We start from the raw sequence: 23,891 nt of genomic DNA, 5'->3' as shown, positions 1-23,891 counted from the left end.
GACAGCACATCCATCTTAAAGAAAGGAATTCTTAAAGAAAAGGAATTCCCAGGACCAGGATAGCTGTGGTTTGTTTGCTTTCAGGGATTTGCCTGTGTTCAAAGGGCAGGATGTCACCATGCAGGCTAACCAGGTAGTGGAGCTGTGGTTGGGAAGGGTGGATTGTAGACACTGCCCTCTCTGAGGCTAACAATTTATCACGATTTGGCATTTCAGGCTCAGCTCCAGCTTGAGAACTACATTTTTTTAAATTTAGGTATGGTGGAATATCTGCTATTCTTGAACCGTACAACAGAGAAAGAACAAATCCACATTTTTACTGACCAAAAAATTGTCGAGATTTTTTACAATGTCTTTTGTAATTCAGAAATTTCCAGGCCTAAACATTGCAACTTTAGTAGGATTACTCTTCTGACTAGAGATTAGCTCTGTGTGTATGTGTGGGCAGGGTGGGGAGCTGGGAGTCAATTTTCAAAGAAATTGATTATTTTTATTTCCAAGTGCTGTTGATTTGATTTAATGTTTTGCCCATGTGTGCTAGAAACTCTAGGGCTTGACTTTTAATACCAAGTCATTCAAGGTTATGTGGGTCAGAGTAAATCTCAGTTTAAAAAAAACTTCAACAATTGAACCCCCAAAATAACCAGCTCAAAAGCAAAAAAAAAAAAAAATTACAACTGACTGCTCATGCCCCATATCTCTTTCCTTAAAACCTGCAGAGACACATGTGCACCCACACAGTAATTTAATTAATAAATATGTTAGCATTATGGTAAATGGAAAAGGCTAGGATTTGTTCTTTGGTTCAGGGAATTTTTGTTTGTTTCACAATTTCCTATTAAAATACCAAATGAACAGTCTAGTGCCATAATAGCCTACTAATACAAAGAAAATGCTAGCACAGGAAGTTGGCTTGCTCACTTAATCTTCTGGATATACTGACAGAATGAGGACTAAGTGCCAATCAGAATGAGGCACAGAAAAGAGACCTTCCCGCGCTTTTCAGTCCTTCCTTACCACCCAGCTAGGAAAGCAGTGGGAGAAACCTCCGTGGAGGTAAAGGCTCTTCCTGTGTTTCCAGTAAAAGCCCATGCTGGCTGAGAACTTGCTATTTCAACTTTCTCAGTTTTCAAAACTTTTACCAGAACTCCTGGTAGTGAGAAACACTACTAACTCATTTGAGTTTCACCTACTCTCTCAACTTTTCTTAAGTTGCTGAGCAATAGTGAAGCAAGTAGAAGGCATACAGAACTACAGAAAAGGAGAAAAGGCAAGAGCTTATAATATGACAGTCTTACTCAAGAAAAGCTGGAGTCCTCAAGCAAGCCATGCCCTCCTGCCCGTCCCTCCCTCCCTCATCTAGAGGCTGCGTGAGGACTCCAACTTCTTAAAGTTCAGGACCTACAAGAAGGTCATTTGGGAAACAAGTTATGTGCTTGCATTTTTTACCTTAGTTTAAATTTTCTAATCTCTACAACTTGAGATATTTTGGGAAGGGATATAATTTTATCATTTTACTTTATTCAGTTCATTCATGTTACTTACAAGGGACTTCTTCAGCCACAACTACCAAGTTTCAACTATGCAAATGACAAGGACATTGCTGAGTTCTGTTTGGCTGAAATTCACTTATAAAACAAGAATTCAGGATAAGATGAAAGTGTTTGCAGCAACAAATGTTCTATGAAGTTTATATTTTACGTAATACAATGTAGTTGTTTGCCCTAAATAAATGTTCTTACAATGCTCAGTTCAACAGATTACATTAGATGAAACTTTCCCACACATCTCTCCCTTACAAAGGCCTGAAAACACCTTTATTTTACATTGTGTCATTTACACAGACTGTACTAGTGCAGAGAAGAGAGTGAATGGCAAGGTGTTCTCCAGTCTTTCTTGAGCCACACCAAGAAGGGAATTACCATTTTGCATGTCACCAAGCCCATGACATGAGAACCACTTATTCTTGGGAAGCCCTCACCATCACCTACTTTAATATTGAGCTGCCTTTAAATTTTGGACCTTCAGATTTCTTACAAAATGAACATTGTAGCTTCTAAAACCATGACTAGGCCACACCTATTGTTCACCATCCACTTCTCCTTCTCAGGATGCATATTTTGTGTTAATTTATCATTCCTATGATAGAATGCATCATCAATACTTGCTGGGTTTTTGAGCCTAGACTTTGCAAGGAAGTTTGTATCATTTGTAGTCACTTTTCAAAGATTTCTCAAGAAATTACAATATTTATTCAGTCTTTTAGTGTGGTAAAAAAAAGAAAGTTAGAAATCACTTTTCTGTCCCTAAACTTTATCTCTTATTTAGGTTCTTCCTCTGGCTTCTGGTCAGGCACAGCTTACTTCATCATAGAAGTACTTACAGGGGGCTGTCCGAACTCTTCCTACCCCATCCCCAACTGTAAGAAGGGAAAGGGAAATAGTGAAAAGTAAGTGAATTGTGAAGCTGATCTAACTTTTAGACACCCAAAAGGCTTGAGCATGTACATTCATGAAATCATGTATCAATGAAGTGTGTATATGTTATTCATGTTCACAGCTGCCATAAAATTTTAGAACTAAAGGGGGCCTGGAAGTCATGTAGCCAGTGTCCCCATTTGCAAATGAGGAAACTGGTGCCAGTCAGGATAGGGGACTTGCTTGTCAGAACTGGAATTTAGGTGCTCTATGCTGAGAACAATGATGTCTTCATATTAAGAGAAGAAAAACAAAACAAAACCAAAAAAGAATTTCACTTTAGAACTTTCTTTTTAAAGGGTTCTCTCAAGTGTTTTATAAACTATTTGGCAGCTGACATGGTTCCAGTTAGAGGGGGAAAAAGGAGTTAATTGTAGACTTCAAGTATGTAGACTATTATTTTAAGAAAAATATTCTCCAGATGTTTCCCACCTCCTTTGAGACTAGAAAAGAGGAAATGAGCTTAAAGTTCAGCAAGAAAGATTCAGATTAGATATTAGGAAATGTAGGTCTGTGATATCCTGCAGTTGGTTACTGGAGAAGGTCATGAAATCTCCTCCTCTGGAGAACTTTTGGAATGTGGCGGTTGGCCATCCGTTTCAGAGGGGTTATGTAGTTGGCTCATTTCCAGAGTTGGGGACACAACCTAACTGACATCTCAAGTGTGTCGGTCCCATGAGACCATACTCCACCTACCGATAGTAGGTAGGGCTGCTGGCTGCTCTTAATCATAGCAGAATTCAGTATTCATCAGTGAAGCATATAAATCAAGCTCCATTTTCTGTTTATATCAGTCCTGATAGATGCAAATGAACAGACTGACTAAAACTAAAGAATGGTAACTAGATGGTCTTGCCCATGACCTTCAATGGTTGCTTGCCCAGCATCTGACAGGTTTCTCTCTTTGGGCTCCATCTCAGCAAATTCTCCTTGCCAGTGGCTTTCTTTCTCCACAAATATCTTCCAAGCTTATGTCCCTAGTCCAAAAAGCAACAAATAAGAGGTCCAGTCTAGGATCCCATCCTGCATAACAGGGAAACTCTTTATTCCAACTAAAAATACTGTCTTGGCATTTGGAGGACCCGATGAGGAAAACTGACAGTATAGTTAGATTTGTAACTTACAAAACAAAGTAGAAAGACTGTTAACTAATGTTTTGGATGACAGCTCCTAAAAGTAATCAATAAGAATTTTAAATTTCTAACTTGGAATGTAGCAATTTTGAATTTCAGTAAAATAACCAATTATGTGTATATAAATACAGGATGGGTAGGTATCATTTGAAAGAGCTTAATGCTAAGAACAAAAGGCCCTAGTAAGTGGATGTAGAATTAATGATATAATGTATTTCAAGTATGTTCATGGTGCTGGCATGAAGTAAGTGCTCAAGTGCAGCTAATAGTGTCATGACTTTGGTGTTCATTGCTCTTCCTCCCCTAGACATCCTCTGGTTCTGGTTTTCTCTTACACCAACACTGATTTTGTCCTATGGCAATCTGGAACAGCTTTAAACCATTCTTCACCTACCCTGAAAGATCCTTTCCCATAAAAGCATTAGGTTTTCTGAAGTTTTCTCCAGAAGGATTAGGGTTTCTTCCTATCTGGAGAGATGAACAAGAGAGCTTATAATACATATCTTATAATAAACACAAACAGCCCATCTGAAATGAGTTTTTCCTTTCTTGACTGCCCCTCCCCTGGAGACCTCCTTTTCTCTGACTCTCCCATTCATTCAACCAACTCTGCTCACACTCAATCTCCTCCCTAAAATCCCCAAATTTCTCTGTGCTCTATTACTTAGAGCTACTTCTGTCTTCCTTTAAAACCCAGATTCCAGGCCCTCGAAGCACAGAAGGTTCATTTCCCACAGTAAAATGGGTTTCAAACATCATCATCTCAACAATTTTAACCATTCACCCCACCCTTTCCTGCTTTGTTTCTCTCTGTATCATTCAACACAACATATATGTATGTTTTTGTTTATTTTTGTGCCCTCATCAAAGCATAATTCTCAAAATGCTAAAAGCGCAATTCTCATTTATAAGGGACAGAGTTTTCTCTAACATGATGACAAAGTCATTTTGAAATTAAATATTAAAAACCTAGTTTCTTTTTTATAATGAATAGATAGAAAAGCATGCTGAGATAATGCTAAATTAGAAACAACACTGGTTAACATCGTAAAAAACAATAAAGCTATAACCTACCTGGGTTAATCAGCATAGATTACAGAGTTGTTAATATCTATAATGCTAAACAGTTATGCAACAAAGTTAATATCCCTAGTTAGATTATGCTACTGTGGGCTTATTTGCATGACAGTAAAAGGTCAGGAGACCATTCATCATTTGCCTTAGCCAATTTGGGGATACATTTCTTAATATCCCCACCCCCGAGTAGAAGTAAGCTGCATGCATGCTCACTGCCATTTATGAATTTAAAAATGTGATTCTATACCCCAACAAGCTGTTCAGATAATAAAAATAACAGGAAAAGTTGTATGATGAGGTAAGAGATTGCCTTATGACTATTTCTGTCATCATTAATATTCAAGTAGGAAATATGAGGGCTTTCTGTCAGCAACTGTTATAGGCAGGATTTTAAATGGGGAGTGAGGCTGTATTCGATATTTCCCAAAGCCCCTATGAATACTAAGAGCTGCGATTGTGAGGATACACCAATGTATTTGAGAAAGTCAAAAGAAAATCAAAAACACATTTTCCTTGTTCTCAGGAAGCTTACAATCATATTGAGGTCTGATGGACAAAAAACAGTAAGAAAACTGAGATTGATCAGCAATGCATTTAATTTTGTGTTAAGCTTCAATAGAAACAGGACAAAAATGATTGCTGAGAAGGTAGGGGAGACTTTGCAGAGAAGGTGGGAATTGAGCTGGTCTAGAAAAATGGTGGCATTATGGACTGACTTGTGTCCCCCCTAAATTTCATATGTTGAAGTCCTAACCCCCAGTACCTCTGAATATCTCCAGTATATTTGGAGATAGTGTCTTAGAGAGGAAATTCAATTAAAATGAGGTAATTAGAGTGGGCCTTAATTTAATCTGATGTCCTTATAAAGCACACATCCTCAGAGGAAAGACTAAGTGAAGACACAGGGAGAAGATGGCCCTTTGCAAGCCAAGGAGAAAGGCTTCAGAAGAAACCAACCCTTCCAACATCTTGATCTCAACTTCTTGTGTCCAGAGTTGTGAGAAAAGAAATTTCTGCTGTTTAAGCTGCCCAGTCTGACATACTTTGTTATGGCCGCCATGGCAGACTAATACAGTCGTGTTGAAATCTGGAAAAGGATAAAAAAAAAAATCCCCCAGGTAAAAAGAATACAGTGAACAAAGAGGGGAAATGAGAACTGACATAAATGAGGAAAACAGTTTTGAAAGAGGGATTTACATTACTGAAAGGTACTCACCATGAACGCTGTAATAAATAAGACTCTTTTTTTCTATACTATACCTTCAGAAAGATAAATAAACCATTATCCAAAATTCACTTTCTCAAATATGTCTTCTCCCTCCCTTCCCAAAACAATGTCTTCCATCCCAGGTCCTTCTCAAGCACTTCACCCTGCTTTGCTTTGTTCACAGCCCTCAAATCTAAAATTACAGAATTTATTTTTACCTTGTTTATGCCTTCTCCCCACACTAGAGTGAGAGTACAGTAAGATCGGGGACTTCATCTCTCTAATTCATCACTCTGGCCTCATACCAGAACAACTTGTGACATTTAATAGGCTATTTAATGAATAGCCCTGAGAAATGCAATCAAAAGAGAATTTCCTTTGAGAGGCATGGAAAAGCCAGGAAGACAATTCTGGTGAATACTGGAGGAGTAGGATTCTGCGCTTCTCTTGCTTCAGGAGTGATAAATCTGAGGCCTTGAGAAACTATAAACCCCATGCAAGGGGCAAGTAGGGGCCACAGAGGAGCAGATGAGAGAGGCTTGTGCACATTACAAACAGCACAACCCCAGGCGCATGCACACACGTACACACATATGCTGTGTTAGCTCCACAGGAGATGGAGAGTTGGACTCAGGGCAAGGACTCAAAGTTTAAATACTTAAACATTCTTTTGGACAGCAAGCCAGTTTCATGAGGATACATGTACAAATAAAATGCTAAGGAGCATCTCAAATAATATATATCACGTTGTTCTGTTACATACATTATGGGTCACATGAGAAAACTGAAACTCTGCCCTACCCTGCCCAACATAGGGAACTGCTTAGGGCTGTTTAAAATGAGTAGGATGGGCGACTCTGATACCAGAATGAATAACTGCCTGGTTTCAGCTGCTCTTTTTTTTGCCATTTTTATCAAGTACAGTTTAACGGCCATCATTGTTTTATTCACATTGTTTATCACCACTGCAGTTGACCCCACATTTACTGTGGCCAGTATCTGTCTGTGAAAGTCTTTGACATTTCAGTTGGTTTTGATGTCATTTTGGTCACACTCCACTAATAATACCATCAATTTGAATAGTGCTTTCCAGCTTACAAAGAATTCATATTAGCACTTGTATCCTTGCACAGCTCTGTGGGAGAGGCCGAGATTAACATTTCTGTTTTGTAGGGAAGGAAACTGAGGCTTAGTGAAGATCAGGGACTTGCTCAAGGTCACAAACTTGGAGAATGGCAGAGCCACAACACAACTCCAGGTCTTTGGCTCCTTCTGTGATGCATCTCCCCTATGATGTAACACCTGCCACCAAACTGACCTGAGTGGTGAAGACCAGCGCCCACACACATTGATATATGCGTCTGTGTACACTCAAGCGCGCGCATGCGCGCGCGCACACACACACACACACACACACACACACACACACACACACACACCAGTTATCAAATAGAAATCCAACAAAACATCCACTAGAATTCACAACATTATTGTGTTCTCCATCCTCAGAAAAGAAAAACAAGGCAAGAAAACCCACCACCACCATTTCTCCCAGCAAGGATTCCGAGGCTGTTTGCCACACCAGGTGTTTGTGTGTTACACGACTCTGATGTTCTTTTGAGTGATTTGAGCAGAGCCACCACACCACTTTGACCACCAAAAACATCCTCAGGGACAAGAGGAAAGTTATTTAGCATAAGTCAGGTGGTAAATTCTAAGCAGAACCTCTACATGAATATTCAAGTTAAAACTGAGCAAAGTTTATTTAAATAAAAAGCCAGAGAAATGGCAGATGGCAGGCCATAGGAGGTAGTTTTCAGGAGAGAAAGGCCGAGCCTACAAAAGGAAAAAATTGTGGCAAAGCAGGATCCCACTGGGTTTTTGGTTTTCAACTGGTCTTCTTCCAGGAATTTTGCTTCCTTCCAGTTTTCCAGCGTTTTATTAGATTGTCCTGGTTCAAAGATTATTAAATATAATCCAACATGTCCACTGAATTGATGGAAGGGTGAAAGGCCAAGCATGCTAGCTTGTTATTAAAGACATTACCATGTTTAGGGTTTAATAATTAAATTCATTCATTCCCAAAGGTAGAATTGAGTCCCAGCTTACACGTCACCAGGTCTCCCCACATATGTCTGGTGCAGATGGACACTCTCAGCCCTCTACTGACTGCCTTAGAATTGCAGTTGAATGTCAGAGGACTTTAGAGTGCAATCGAGGACTATTTTTAAAGTCCAAGTGAAGAAGTTGAGGGGATCTCTTCAAAAACACAAAGTAAGATGAGAAATAAGGTCTGAAGTTCTAGTCTTCTGAGTGAAAACAAAAGAAAATAGTAGTGTATATAGTATGCTGTAATTTGTTTTGTAAAGGAGTGTGTGAATATTCATAGAATATTTCTGGAAAGATGTGGGGGAAATAGGAAAAACTATTGCTTCAAAGGGAAGGGACTTAAATACTGCAAAGAAAAGTGGGAGGGAAATTTCCTCTTTTCTGATATCCTTTGCTACTTGTTAATAGTTTACATATCTGTCACTCTCACTAATAAAGTATAAGCTCCTTAAGGGCAGGGCCCATTGACCATTTTATATTCATTTTTGTAATCCCTCAATGCGTCTAACTTTGTCTGGTAAGTAGTTAATAAATTATCATTCAATATTTGCAATAGATGTTCTTTTTCCATTTAAAATAAATTTGACTATTATTGAGTGTAAATCAGTATTAATTTTTGGCTCTCTCCAAATGGTTTATAACAATTTATCAGCCTTAGAGGGACTGAAAATAACAGCTTTCTATCCTCTCCCATTTACAGGTACATACACTATTTAGAGTACACTTGAAACAAAAAAGTTCTTGAGACTATCCTGATTTATGAAATGGAGAGAGTTTTACAAATCAATTTGCTGACAGATGTTTCTTCATTTTTCCCACCAAAGGAGAAAAAAATGATTAGTTAGTACATTTAGAAAAATTGTGAAACAGTGCATTTTGCGGTAGAGATTCTTATTAAATATTTTCTTAGGTGCTTTTTATTAACCAATTTTTCTGTAGCCTGTTCACACTATTGGCATTACTCTTGAATAGGATGTTGCAAAGTCAACACACATTTTATAAGAAGTGGAAAAACTATGATTCGAAATTAAGTAAGGCAGAAGCAAAGAAAAACTCTCTGGAGAATGGAAACTAAATTACTTACAGTTTATTAAGTTTTCCAGAAGATACTTACATTAAAAATTATGAGAAAGTTGCCACTTCTCTTTCTCCATCATAACGATGACACTCCACTTAGAACTGAGATCTTCATTAGGTCCTTTAAGGGGTGAGAGCCAAGCCATTGTCCTGTCAGAAGCAGGGAATAACGGAAGACTTCAATATGTGTCACACTTGCCCTCTAGTGGGCATTTGTGAGCACTTCAGTTCCCTGACTTAGGTCTTCAGCTCTGCATGTTTCCAGAAGAGGTCTTTTCGAGCGGGTTTTTATAAACATTTATGCCCCACTTATATTTATTCCATTAACTGCTAATTTGAAAAGAGTGCTATTAAAAGGATTAAAAACAGTTTATTCTTGTGAATAAACATCTTTATCTTATTTATGAAACTAATTTGTTTTGTAAACTCCTTTCTTTTGTAACAGTACAAAGATAAACTTTAATGGACTCCAGGTCCAATTAGCCAAATTCTAAACTAATGACTTCATAGCCATTAAATAGAGAAAAGGAATGGCATCCCTGTATGTGCATAATTATGACAGTGATTTTTCAGTTGACATTTGGGAACTGTCTCATGAAGTACCTACCTTCTTTCTAATTCAGAAGACTTCTGCAGTTTTTATTGCTGTTGCTGTTTGCTCTTTTGTGAATTTATTTGTAACCACACCAAAGCAGCCAAAGGGCATCTGGCAGATGAAAAAATCTCAGCCCCTGTCATAAAGCCTATAAATTGTTTCTTTTTAGAATAGAATTTAACACTTACTAACAAAGCCTGAATTGCCTCACTTTTGCCTCCTTTTAGACAATCTACCCTATTCCTTAGGAGTGACACCCAAAATAATAGTGGTTTAAAGAGGACAAACTTCTATTTCTTTCTTTCTTGCACAAATTCCAAAATTAAGGATTAATATGGTGCTTCCATGTTCACCCAGGCTGAGGTGTCCTCTGGCTTGCTGCTCTACCACCCTCAGTGCACAGCCTTCACTGCAGGGTCCAAGGTGTCCGGTCAGTTCATTTCAGTGTAGCACATTTCAGCCAGCAAGGAGGAGGAAGAGGGAGAACACGCCCACTTCCTTCTAGGATCCTTCTTGGAAGTTGTTCCCACTACAACTACTTCCAACTTTTCAGATCTCTGTCACATGGCCACACCTGACTGAAATGTCTTCATTCTAGGCTGCTCTGTTCCAGGACTCTGGAAGAAGTCAGAATTTCTTTTGAGAGACAACTAGCAGCCTTTCCTATAGTTTATAACCCCACAATGGCCTTCTTTTGACAGATCCTCCTCTGTTTTCTATTTATTTTCTATTGAAAGGTAACATCTTCCTCCTCATTTGTCTTCCACTTGTGAAGCTGTAAGGATAGACTGTTTCCTTTGCTGTCGTGGTTGTACACCTTTTTTACTGACAAGACCTCTTGTGGCATGGTCTCTGTTGTTCACCACCCTGGTCATCCCTTCCTTCCACAGGTGATGGCTGCGCCGCCTGCCCCTCCACAGCTGCTGGGAGTGCTGCTTACCCTTTCTCTGGGCTCTGTCCGGCTCATCCAGGCTGGTGCCTACTATGGAATCAAGCCACTGCCACCTCAAATTCCTCCTCAGATCCCACCACAAATTCCGCAATACCAGCCCTTGGGCCAGCAAGTACCTCACATGCCTTTGGGCAAAGATGGCCTTACCTTGGGCAAGGAGCTGCCCCACATGCATTATGGCAAAGAGTATCCACACCTACCCCAATACATGAAGGAGATTCAGCAGGTCCCAAGAGTGAACAAGGAAGCAGCACCCAAGAAAGGCAAAGGTAATGTCATTCTCCTGTGCTGTCATAAAACAACAGCTTCTCAAAATCGTGAACTATGATATAAGGGGGAAAGCTATGTTTTAGAATATTTTATTTTAGAATGTGTTACTGATGTTCATTGAATGTCCTCTAAACTCTATCCTCGAGAAAGTTCAACTCTTAAAGGAACAGACAAAATTACTATTTATCATTTGTGCTTTATTATTTTAACAGCATAAAATGATATAAAACATATTCCATTAAAAAGTTTATTATTTCCTTATTCATTATTTATTTATTCAAACACTTGGCACCTATTTAATCAGCATCTATTTTTGTGTCAGGCTCTGGGCCAGACGCTGGGGAGAAAGCAGTGAAAAAAAGGAAAGGTACAAGTCAGTCTTCTGAACTAGGAAAGAAATGCTGTAAGGACCTGCTGTGTTAAAATATATATATATGAAAGCATTTTGTAAACAAGGTGCTCGATAAATGTGAGTGTTTGTTAAGACTACTCTAATTAAAGTACTACTTAAATCGATGAATAAATCAACAGAAAGAGACTGAAGAGTATAGACTGCAGCTGGAGATGATACCTGAAAATCTCTCCCATTACTTTTCATGCACATTCACTAGTTATTCAACACCTACAAAATGCCTATGACTGTGAGAGACTTTCTTATAAATTCAGTTGGTTTCTCTGGAGTTTTAGGAAAGCTAGCAAATGTAAGAACAGCATCATAGTAGTAATTTCCTTTGAGGAAGTAGAGGCCATTCCCTTTGGTCTCTGCAAGGGCAGGGGGCTCCACTTCCAGGGAACTAGTGGATTTGGCTCTACGAGGCCAAGATGCCGGTAGGCCAGAAATGGGAGAGACCTGGTCATTTAAGCCCTCTGAGAATATTTTTCTTAATCTTTAAAGTAAGATTGTTGATAGAATCAATGACATAAGGTAAGTGAAAGAGCTAGGTGAACACTAAAGCAACATTAGAATAGAATTGAGTTGCTACAGCTGCTTGTTCAAGGAGCCCTAGGTAAGAGCAGAGTATGTTCCAGGCACTGTGCTGGACACTAGGGATTCCTGATGAATAAGATGTGACCCTGCCTCAGATGTTCTCTTGATATAGTAGCTATACAATTCACTGCTTAGAAATGACATGCTTTAATAGTGCTATAATAATATCTATCAGCATAAAAGAAGGATTACCAATTTTCTTTTCTGTAGGAGTTGATACTCCACGTAGGACATTATCTCAGCCACTTGTTTTCCTTCCTTCCTTGAATGGCCTGTCTGGCTTTTGGAACTTCCTATAGATTGCAGTTGGGGAATTTGGAAAGAATGAGAGGTTCTATACTGTTTCCTGACAGTAGCTCAGTGGAAAATATGATGGTTGGGATTAAGACAAGACTATTGGTAAAAATGACTTTGGGACCATCAGTTTCATTTCTTTATGTTTCATTTCAGCAGTGTGGGAGGTCATCCAGAGTTGTGTTTCTCTGAAAGACATAGCATAATTTGCAAGTGATAAGTAATGTATTCAATTAAAGAATTCATATCTGAAGCTTAGGAAATCCTACAGCACATTAAAGAAATCAAGTAAATCTATTTGACTCTACAGGACAGACAGGTGTGAAAGATGTTATTAAATCACAAAGAAAATGCTTTTCTTCTCTGAACCCACGTGATAATGACTTTCATTATATACTTTATGCTGTATTTCAGCACAAGAGGAAATATTAGTCATAAATTATTATATAAAAAAATCAAGGACATGGAAAAATACAATGTTAAGTAGAAAAAATAAAAATGAAAAGTGACCCCCACATTGTTTAAAATACACACACATTCACACATACACCTAGAATACACAAGATGGAAATACATGTAAATGTCAAATAATTATCTCTGAGTAGTGGGTTTATAAGCAACTTTGGTTTTTCACTATCCTTCTCTGAATTTTCCACATTCTCTATAATAAAAACACCAGAATATCTCCAACTTTTATACTTGAAAAATGATTCTTCATTACGTTTTAGCCTCTTTACTTAACCAGTGTTGAGAAAAGCAGCTGCAGATACCAGTTCTCAAAACGGTATCTCACATACAACAACCAAATTATCAGCTGGCTTGTCCTTTAAGTACTGATAATACATAGCCCAGAAGATGAGAACATTATTCCCAGTCTTTTCTCTCATTAAGTAATAGGCAAATGTGTCAGAACTAAACAATGATTATCATGACTTGCTTGACATGAGGGATAATCAATGTTAACCTCTCTCTCTCTCCCTCCCTCTTTCTCTCTTAACTCTTTCCCAGTAGAAATACCATTAGCCAGTTTACGAGGGGAGCAAGGTCCCCGTGGAGAACCTGGCCCCAGAGGACCACCGGGGCCCCCCGGTTTACCAGGTCATGGGATACCTGGGACCAAAGGAAAACCAGGGCCACAAGGATATCCAGGAATTGGAAAGCCAGGTATGCCTGGAATGCCAGGAAAGCCAGGAGCCATGGGAATGCCTGGGGCAAAAGGTGAAATTGGACCCAAAGGAGAGATTGGGCTTATGGGGATCCCAGGACCCCAAGGGCCTCCAGGACCTCATGGACTTCCTGGCATTGGGAAGCCAGGTGGGCCAGGGTTACCAGGACAACCAGGTGCAAAGGGTGAGCGAGGACCCAAAGGACTACCAGGACCTCCAGGCCTTCAGGGTCCTAAAGGAGAGAAGGGCTTCGGGATGCCAGGTTTGCCAGGCCTGAAGGGTCCTCCAGGGCTGCATGGCCCTCCTGGACCTGTTGGACTTCCAGGAGTAGGCAAACCAGGAGTGACAGGCTTCCCTGGGCCCCAGGGTCCCCTGGGTAAGCCAGGTCCTCCAGGCGAACGAGGGCCACAAGGCCCTATTGGGATCCCAGGGGTTCAAGGGCCTCCAGGGATGCCTGGAGTTGGAAAACCAGGCCAGGATGGGATCCCTGGCCAGCCAGGATTTCCAGGTGGTAAAGGGGAGCAAGGACTGCCAGGGCTGCCAGGACCCCCCGGCCTTCCAGGGGTTGGGAAACCAGGCTTCCCTGGACCCAAAGGTGACAGGGGGGTAGGGGGTCTTCCTGGAGCTCTGGGACCAAGAGGGGAGAAAGGACCAGTAGGTGCTCCTGGAATGGGGGGTCCCCCAGGAGAGTCAGGCCTGCCTGGAATCCCAGGTCCTATGGGTCCTCCAGGTGCTATTGGTTTTCCTGGACCCAAAGGAGAAGGTGGAGTTGTGGGGCCACAGGGACCACCAGGTCCCAAGGGTGAGCCAGGGCTTCAAGGCTTCCCAGGAAAGCCAGGCTTCCTTGGGGAAGTGGGACCCCCTGGCATGAGGGGTTTGCCAGGTCCTATAGGGCCAAAGGGGGAAGCGGGGCTCAAAGGTTTGCCAGGGCTCCCGGGTGTGCCAGGGCTGCTTGGACCAAAGGGAGAACCAGGAATCCCAGGAGGTCAGGGCTTGCAGGGCCCCCCAGGCATCCCAGGGATTGCAGGCCCTAGTGGCCCTATTGGACCACCTGGCATCCCAGGTCCCAAAGGGGAACCAGGCCTCCCAGGGCCCCCTGGGTTCCCTGGAGTAGGGAAGCCGGGAGTGGCAGGACTTCATGGCCCCCCAGGGAAGCCTGGTGCCCTGGGTCCTCAAGGTCAGCCTGGCCTTCCTGGGCCCCCAGGCCCTCCAGGGCCCCCAGGACCCCCAGCCGTGATGCCCCCTACACCACCACCCCACGGAGAGTATCTGCCGGATATGGGGCTGGGAATTGAAGGGGTGAAACCCCCCCATGCCTATGGAGCTAAGAAAGGCAAGAACGGAGGGCCCACCTACGAGATGCCTGCATTTACTGCGGAGCTGACTGCGCCTTTCCCGCCCGTGGGGGCCCCCGTTAAGTTCGACAAACTGCTCTATAACGGCAGACAGAACTACAACCCGCAGACGGGCGTCTTCACCTGCGAGGTCCCCGGGGTCTACTACTTCGCATATCATGTTCACTGCAAGGGCGGCAACGTGTGGGTTGCTCTGTTCAAGAACAACGAGCCCATGATGTACACGTACGACGAGTATAAGAAGGGCTTTCTGGACCAGGCGTCTGGCAGCGCCGTGCTTCTGCTCAGGCCCGGAGACCGCGTGTTCCTCCAGATGCCCTCTGAACAGGCGGCAGGACTGTACGCCGGCCAGTACGTCCATTCCTCCTTTTCAGGATATTTATTGTATCCCATGTAAAAAAGAAACGAAAGAGAGATTTAACAGAAGAAAAGAAAATGACATGCCAAAAAAATTCCAAATGAAACATAATTGCTTCAAAACATTTATATAGTTGGAAAGTTATATTTAAGTGAAAATTTGAACCATTGTGTACAATTAAAGACTAAGATGCATGTTTAATGCTCTGCACAGCAGCTTGTAACTGAAAATGATGGGATAGATTTATGTATCTAGTACTGACACTTGTGTGGTACCCACTGGAATCATTTTAACTGATGTATGTTACATGCTTCCTAGTACTGACACTTGTGTGGTACCCACTGGAATCATTTTAGCTGATGTATGTTACATGCTTCCATGATGACCTACTTATTCAGATCAGGCGAAATATGTCAGTACGAAAGATCATAGCTAGTGAAAGTCACTCATTCACACTGATTACGCTAAAAGATTTATAAATGTGGCTTAAAGAAATGTCAGTTATAACAATTACATACCGTATTTACTTGCATAGTTTCTTCTGTGTTTGTGCAGATATTTTGTCATGCACATGGGGGAGGAGTGCTGCAGTGTTACTGCCCCGGCAGGAGGGAGCCAGGAACCCTATCGGAGCGGAGGCTGTGTCTTTTAACAAGAGTCCTACTCAGAATTGTGGGTCTTGTGTCTCTAGAAGAACCGGTGAACCAGTCGACTGTTGTGTATTTACTATTCAGTGCTTCTCTCTGCCTGGCACTGGATGAGGCACTTTTTTGTGGGGCTCAGACAGTACCCACAAAGAGCTAAGAAACTAGCTAGAAGACATGAGCAGAAATTAGTTCACTTATTCCTCAAGGGTTCTTTTGGTTTTTGGGGGGGGAATTTTTTTCTTCCCTCCTTGTAATTTCTGCTATGACCCAACTAATATAAACACCTGGAAGTCATAAGAAAAAGGTAGTAACCATCTCACCCATAAGTTTCCCGGTTTGTGGAATGTTCACTAGCAATAGCAGTTAGTAATTATATTTGCACGCATATAAAAATCCTCCTTTTTTGCCTAAACAAATTATTACAATGAGGTTTCACCCATGAAGAAGATACTAATTTTTTAAATAGCTGTTGAATTTTGAAGAAATGTCCCTGTGTAGTACAAGTGCAAATTGTTGCGTCATCTGATGTTCCAAAGTCAATTTCCAAAACCCAAACCATCCTTTATTGGGGGGAGGGGGCAAGGGAGGAGTTTCAGAATTACATAGGAAAATAAAATTTTTGAAAAAGTAATTTCTGAAGTTTTAAAGTTTAAAACAGTGGCACTATTAGTAGTAGAAGCACTACTTCCTGGTATAGATATTAAAATTGTCGAGAAAGAACTTTCTTCAGAAGCAGCCTGTGGAAGAGCTAATGTCAAAGGGCAATGACAGCCCGTGCTTTTTATGTCACCTCATACTCAGCACAAGTCAAAAGTCAATACAAGTTTATGGGAAAAATAAACATATTTCCAGGTTTTTACTTAAGTACATACTAACTGCTTTGGGGGCATTCAAATCTGGTCTCAAAATACAGACAAAGCATTTCAAGTCAGCTGTGAGTCCGCTGCTGACAATATAAGCCCCTGGGGGAAATAATGTGGGTTATGGCTGTAGAATCTTGTATCTTTTCCTCAAAATTAAGAGACGCTGAGGAAATACATACACAGGGGGAAATACACAAATAAATACGGTATAAACGCACGTGGAAATGTATCTAAGTGAAATCTGAGTCATTTCAGCCATCAAGAAAATTCTCAACCTAATATCTCTTTTCCCATGTATGGTTTACAAGTACTGTATTTCTTCTCAATTTCTTAAAAAGAGAAATGAGTTCATTCTTACAGGGTTTCTTATTCACTGCTAATTACATAACAAACTTTTCCCATGAAAAAGATGTCCTACCTTTCATTTTCAAAGCAGATAGCATTTATGTGGCCAAATATCCAACAGGTTGGCCTTAAAGATGCTGGTGGAGGGCTGATGGCTATGGGGACAACAGGAATCCACTGGGCTCCTGCTGCTGCATAGCTGCATTGACATGGCTTGGAAGCAAGTCAGATCAGCTCATTTGTAAAACTGTTTATCTGTACATGTATGGGCTCCTTATTTCCACCAAGTAAGAGAGAAAGTACCTCTTTAGTTAAAATTTCACTTTTCAAAATACCTTCCAACTTATTTATTGGTTGTTACTCAATTTCATATATATATATATATATATATATACATACAGATATATATATGTGTGTGTGTGTGTGTGTGTGTGTGTATACGTATGTGTGTGTATTATCAGGCATATGCTTCTAACTTTCAGATAGGGGAGGAGCAAAATCTATGCCATAAACTGTGTATTCTACAATGGTGCTAATCTCAGAGCGATATAAATTACTCCATTTAATTTAAAAAAGAGTTTTAAATAATTATCTATGTGTCTGTGTGTTCCCTTTTGATTGTTGCGCATCATGCTAACACACTAGTTGTAAAAGCAAATGAAACAACCCCATGTTTTGAAATTCTAGATAACCCTATTTAATTCAAAATTATCTAGAACTATTCCACGTGAAATGGATTAAACTGGCATTATTGACATTTAAATACAGAGTTTTAATGCAGTACGACATCCCACAGGGGAAAAGAGCATCTGTAGTGGGTGACTGCTCTCAAATATTTTACAGAAGACCATGAACGGTGAACAGACTGGTAACCTTTTTGAGTTTCCATGATAGATTTGAGAATTGTCAATAGCAAATCATTTTTGTATTTAAATTTTTGTACCTATTTGAAAAAAAGTCTTATTAAATATCTTTAAAAGTATGTTTCTCATCTTGTTCATATCACTCAGCTGACACTGAGCCTCATAACTTTTTTTATCCCCCAACATACAAATGAGCTGCTGAAACAGAGACCTAAAACAAACATAGCCTAATCAAGGTAATGATTTCTCTTTGACATAACAGCTCTGCATATAAGCAGTCTAAGGCTCATATAGTAGCTCCAGTCAGGGCCTCAGATTCCTTCTATCTTGTTCCTCTTCCACCCTAAAGGTGTTTCCCTCATCTCCAAGGTCCAGGACAGCTAAACACCACAGCCACATTCCAGCCAGCAGGGAGGTGAAAATATCAGGAAGGGAAGGGCAGGATCCCTTCTTCAGAGAGATTCAACCCTGCAGTCGTTTAGATCCCCACCTCCCACATTCCATAGGGCTGAATTTAGTCACTCTGCCACAGCAAGTTGCAAGAGAGTATGGAAAATTGAGTATTTGTTCAGGGTAACCATGTGCCCAGCTAAAAATCACAGGCGCTCTTAACATGGAAGAAGGGGATACTAGGGGACAATTCATTGGGTCTGTCACATCCATCTTCAAAGAAAAAAACTGCCACAGATCTCTCTTCTCCCATAAGAAAGCATCTTCAAATATCCTATTCTACTTCACTCTGCGACAATGACACCAGATAGTTTGAGGGCAGATAGTGGTGAGTGGAGCTACAGAGCAGCAGCAGACCTGTTTCAAGAATCTAAGGGTAGATTCTGATAAGGAAAGAATTCCTTTGTGAAGACTTATCAAGCTCAGAATGATCATGTCTAGAATATTATAAAGAGATTGTTCAAATCATTCAATGAACAAGTATGTAGCACCAGTCTGTGGCTGACTCACTTGCTTAAACCACCAATCTGAAGCTCAAGACCACAGCTTCCATTCCCATATAGTGCAATTTGTTCTATTTCATTCCATGGTCAAAGACTCTTCCACAACACAAACAAGTCATCTTGTATGCACACTTTTGGTCACAAAGGAAATGGGAAAAAAAATGGATACAGGAGACATTGGTAAGGAGAAGTGAATGGTTGGAATCCAGAATACTGGACAAGCAGGGCAAATCCATCATTACAATGAGTCTACAATATACCTTTACATTAAACAAAACCCAGACTAGCCCTACTTTGCATGTGCTGCTACTAGGCAATGTAAAGGATACAAAAGCAACTGAAAACATGACCCTTTACCTAAAAAAAAAAAAGCATCTTCTGTTTGAACGATATCAAGATGTTTGTTAAACAAGAAATTGATTTCCAGGTCATACACAAGCAAGTGCAGGGTGATATGGTGCTGACTGAAGGCTGACTAGACTAAGTGCACACTAGCGAATTTCAGAAAGAGAAAGTCCATTCCATGCTGCTCCCTTCCTGGAAATGCTCCAATTTGTCTGTGCATAGTTCCTCCTCACCCCTCAGAACACAGGTCAGGCATCACCTCCCTTCCCAACTGCTCAGATTTAGTCACTTACTCCCACCATTTGATCACCCTGCCAGTACAGTGTCTGTCTGTCCCTTCACCTTTCCTGCTCTGTAACTGAGTCGCTTCTGTCTCCCCTCTTCAAGACAGTGTAAGCTTCCTGAGAGCAGGCACCTCGTTTCATCTCTGCATTCCCTGTCCATCACAGAGTGCTGGGCTACTACCAGGCTGGAGGGAAGAGTGAATCTCTCAAGGCTGCTGTGGGAGGCAGCGCTAAACTCAACATGGGGTAGTAACTGAATCTGGCTCTGGGATTCCAAGATTCTACAGAAGATTATATATATTCTGACGTTATTTAGAGGCTCTCTGTGAGATGAAACCTAACCTCAGTTTTTTGAAGAGGATTTTCAAGGAAATCATTGTTAATTGGATAGAATTTGGATGGATGGAACATAGGGCTTCCCAAGAGGTAGAGGCTCACTTCCTCTAGCAGACAGCGGAGGAAACTGGTAGTGTGTTTGTGTGTGTGTGTGTGTGTGTGTCGGGTGGGCAGGAGGGGGAGGAGAGACTGAGATAAGGAAATGATTTGACTAGATCAGAGGATCTACTCAAGGACTAGTAAAGGAAACTGATTCAATGACCAGAGGGAAATCAAGTGATACAGGGCTTTATATATAGGGAAGAGATATTTATATTTTATATAACATCCAATAAGAAAACACTGTAGGTACTTAAGCAGGGAAAATGGCATTAAATAAGTATTTTATAAAAATTACTTTGATGAAAAAAAAGCAGTGACTGCAATGGGGTATGGGGGGACCCCATAATATAGGTGAATCTAGTAACTACATTGTTTTTCATGTGAAACCTTCATAAGAGTGTATATCAATAAAAAAACTGTATAAAAAGGCTAGGCCCCAGTTTACTTTTATCTATCTCCACAATAGCAGTTATGGTTTTGAAACACATTAACACTAGACACTTCCACTTAAAACGATTGGTGTTCACATGCTACTCTTTAGGATAACAACATCTTTTTTTTATTCCCCAGGGACATACTTCTTTCTCCAAGCACCAATAAAAAAAAATTACTTTGATGATTCAATGAAGAAGGTAAGATACAAGTAGTAAAACTAATGAGGAGAACAAAATAGTGTCAGCCCAGAAATAGGATGATGGGGTGATGGCCTTAACCAAGTCTCACAGTGAAAGTCAGATGTCAGATCAGGTGTCAGAGTTTAAGCTCTGCATAACAACAGAGCTGTTTCAAGGGCTACAAAAGGGAACGAAAAAGAACGGAAAACTGGAGAGACAATGATAGACCAAACTGAACTTGCAGACAATCCCAGGATGGCCTTATGAGGGAGAAGGAAGTTTAACCCTGATGTGGTTTCCTCTCATTGGTAACACTTGGAAGACAGGGATGGGGCCACTGACAGAAATGGGTAGTCCACTAACGAGTCAATTCAGGCAGGGAATGGAGAGGATGCTCAGTTTATTTATAGATTTGTCAGATTTGATGAGCTTGGGGAGAGACCCAGTGGACTATAGGAGTAAGAGGGAGTAAAAAGACTGACCTGGAATTACTAGTGCCATTTGTGGACAAAAATTATTCAATTACTTTAAAATCTCCTTCTTCACTACTGCAGAATTTATTTAACAAGCCCTTCATCATTGATATAGCAAAGGTAAATATCATTCCTATCCATATGGAATTACAATGAATTCCAAATATACAGGGCCAGCAAAGAGTCAAATCAATCATGTTTACATAGTTTTGGAAGTTTTCTCCATAATGGTCCTTGTGACTAAAAATTCAAATGTTCATGAATATTCCATATGTAGAGAAAATAAGTTTCTATGGCCTGAATTCTCACCTGACCCTGGTCGGCTCGCTCACTATACACGTGTGGGCAATGTGTCATTATTGACTCTACATAAAGAGCTCTGCCCGGTGCTCTGGGCTGCTTGGCTGCAGGAAAGCAGAGGCTGGAGTGGTGGTGGCAAAGATGACAGAGGCTGAGATGACTGCAGGGGCAGACAGGCGCAGAGGCAGAGACTGGCTTGCTGCATGCAGGCTTTCCCTGGAGGCAGATGAGATTCTAGCACTTGGCCTGACACCGTGGGAATAAAGTTGGGCATGAACCCTTTCACCCCCAAGAATGTTCCATTGTCGTTTTTCGGTCTCCTGAATCAAGAATGAACTTGGTTGAGGCTGAAACCCATCTAGTGAGACACCATATCATGAAGAAAAGTATCTATAGAATAAGTTATAGGTTATCTTTCTTTTAGCAAAGATTTACACAGAATTTCTGATGCTTTTTTTCACTTTCCAAACAGATATTTGTATCAAGATAAGATTTATCCTCAAACAAGTTATTCTCATGATGTCAAGTGGCTCTTAAAGATTTGTATTATTAAAAAATTTTTTTTTGCTATTTCCTGGAGATAAGTATAATGGATTTTAAATCAAAAGTGGGGCATAGTAAACATAATGTTCCTCATGTAATTGTAGATTAATGACACCAAAATATAAAAAAAAGTGGGGCATATCATTCCATTTTAATAAGTTATTTAGAAATTTCTTGTATATTACCGAAACAGAACCATCAAATCCAATTTTCCTTTAAGGCATTCGGAACCTTTCTGGAGACTTCTTCTTTGCTATCTTACTAAAAGTAAAAATAGATTTTTTTTTAAATTAATTTTTACTTCTAAATTAAAGTTTATGAATCCTGTGGAGACCTACATTTCACATGACTTGTTAAAAACACCAAGACCAAGGGCAGAGCCAAGATGGCGCCATGAGTAGAGCAGCAGAAATCTCCTCCCAAAACCACATATATCTATGAAAATATAAAAAAGACAACTCTTCCTCAAATAGAGACAAGAGGACACAGGACAACATCCAGACCACATCCACACCTGTGAGAACCCAGCGCCTCGTGAAGGGGGTAAGATACAAGCCCCGGCCCAGCGGGTCCCGAGCGCCCCTCACCCCAGCTCCTGGCAGGAGGAGAGGAGTCGGAGCAGGGAAGGAGAAGGAGCCCAGGACTGCTGAACACCCAGCCCCAACCATCCAGAACAGAGCGCAGACACAGTGCACATGTGGGGTCCTGGATACTAGGTAAAGAGGGTGGCAGGACTGGTGAGCAGGTACCTGAGGCTGACGCTGGAGAACAAAGAAACGGGAGCAGCCTTTTTTTTTTCCTTTTTCCTCATATTTATTTATTTTTTTTGGTGAGTGCTTTTTGGAAGTCTTAAAGGGACAGGGGCCCCAATACTAGGGAAACAGGGAAGCAAGACCAGTGAACAGGTGCCTGAGACTGGTGCCTGAGGACAAACAAAATCGTGCGTTTTCCTTTCTTTCTTTCTTTTTTTTTTTTGTTGCTATTGTTGTTTTGGTTTGGAGAGTGCTTTTTGGAAGTCTTAAAGGGACATGACAGGACACCTAGTCCAGAGGCAGGGAATCTGGGGATCTCTGGGCACTCTAACCTCCTGGGCAGCAGGGAGAACAGAGGCCCCTTACGGAGATAAACAGCCTCCCAGCCGCTCCCCCTCCAATGGGGCTCACCATTTTGGAGCAGCAGCCCAAGCCAGGCCAAGCCCACAGCAACAAAGGAGATAAACTCCATAGCAGCCGGGCAGGAAGCAGAAGCCCTGTCTGTGCACAGCTGCCCAGCACAAGCCACTAGAGGTCGCTATTCTCCCAGGAGAGGAAGGCCATAAACAAAGCTCTTCCAGTTGTCACTTGTACCAGCTCTGCAAATTATCTCTATCACCATGAAAAGGCAAAACTACAGGCAGACAAAGATCCCAGAGTCAACACCTGAGAAGGAGACAGACCTAACCAGTCTTCCTGAAAAAGAATTCAAAATAAAAATCATGAACATGCTGACGGAGGTGCAGAGAAAAATGCAAGAGCAATGGGATGAAGTCCAGAGGGATATCACAGATGTCAGGAAGGAGATCACAGAAGTGAAACAAACCCTGGAAGGATTTATAAGCAGAATGGATAAGATGTAAGAGGCCATTGAAGGAATAGAAACCAGAGAACAGGAACGTATAGAAGCTGACATAGAGAGAGATAAAAGGATCTCCAGGAACGAAACAACACTAAGAGAATTATGTGACAAATCCAAAAGGAATAATATTCGTATTATAGGGGTACCAAAAGAAGAAGAAAGAGGAAAAGGGATAGAAAGTCTCTTTGAAGAAATAATTGCTGAAAACTTCCCCAAACTGGGGGAGGAAATAATCGAACAGACCACGGAAATACACAGAACCCCCAACAGAAAGGATACAAGGAGGACAACACCAAGACACATAATAATTAAAATGGCAAGGATCACGGACAAGGAAAGAGTTTTAAAGGCAGCTAGAGAGAAAAAGGTCACCTATAAAGGAAAACCCATCAGGCTAACATCAGACTTCTCGACAGAAACCCTACAGGCCAGAAGAGAATGGCATGATATACTTAATGCAATGAAACAGAAGGGCCTTGAACCAAGGATACTGTATCCAGCACGACTAACATTTAAATATGATGGCGGGATTAAACAATTCCCAGACAAGC

The 23,891-nt window shown here is 41.0% G+C and overlaps 1 protein-coding gene across 3 annotated transcripts in view; it reads left to right on the top strand.

The window, feature by feature from the left end:
* COL8A1 (collagen type VIII alpha 1 chain) overlaps window positions 1-17,895 on the top strand; it is a 133,469-nt gene extending 115,574 nt beyond the window's left edge. For 2 of the 3 annotated variants that reach the window (XM_017657509.3, XM_073231772.1), the window contains exons 3-4: window positions 10,566-10,896; window positions 13,188-17,895. In XM_017657509.3, coding sequence (XP_017512998.2) covers window positions 10,569-10,896; window positions 13,188-15,097 — 2,238 coding nt within the window. In that variant the 5' untranslated portion in view covers window positions 10,566-10,568 and the 3' untranslated portion in view covers window positions 15,098-17,895. The remainder of the gene's footprint in view (window positions 1-10,565; window positions 10,897-13,187) is intronic. The other variant, XM_017657510.3, reaches the window with a different exon arrangement.
* The last annotated feature ends 5,996 nt before the right edge of the window (window positions 17,896-23,891 follow it).

The sequence above is a fragment of the Manis javanica genome, chromosome 3 (assembly GCF_040802235.1).
Source record: "Manis javanica isolate MJ-LG chromosome 3, MJ_LKY, whole genome shotgun sequence".
In the NCBI taxonomy this organism is placed as follows: Eukaryota; Metazoa; Chordata; class Mammalia; order Pholidota; family Manidae; genus Manis; species Manis javanica.
This window is presented reverse-complemented; position numbering and strand designations above follow the sequence as displayed.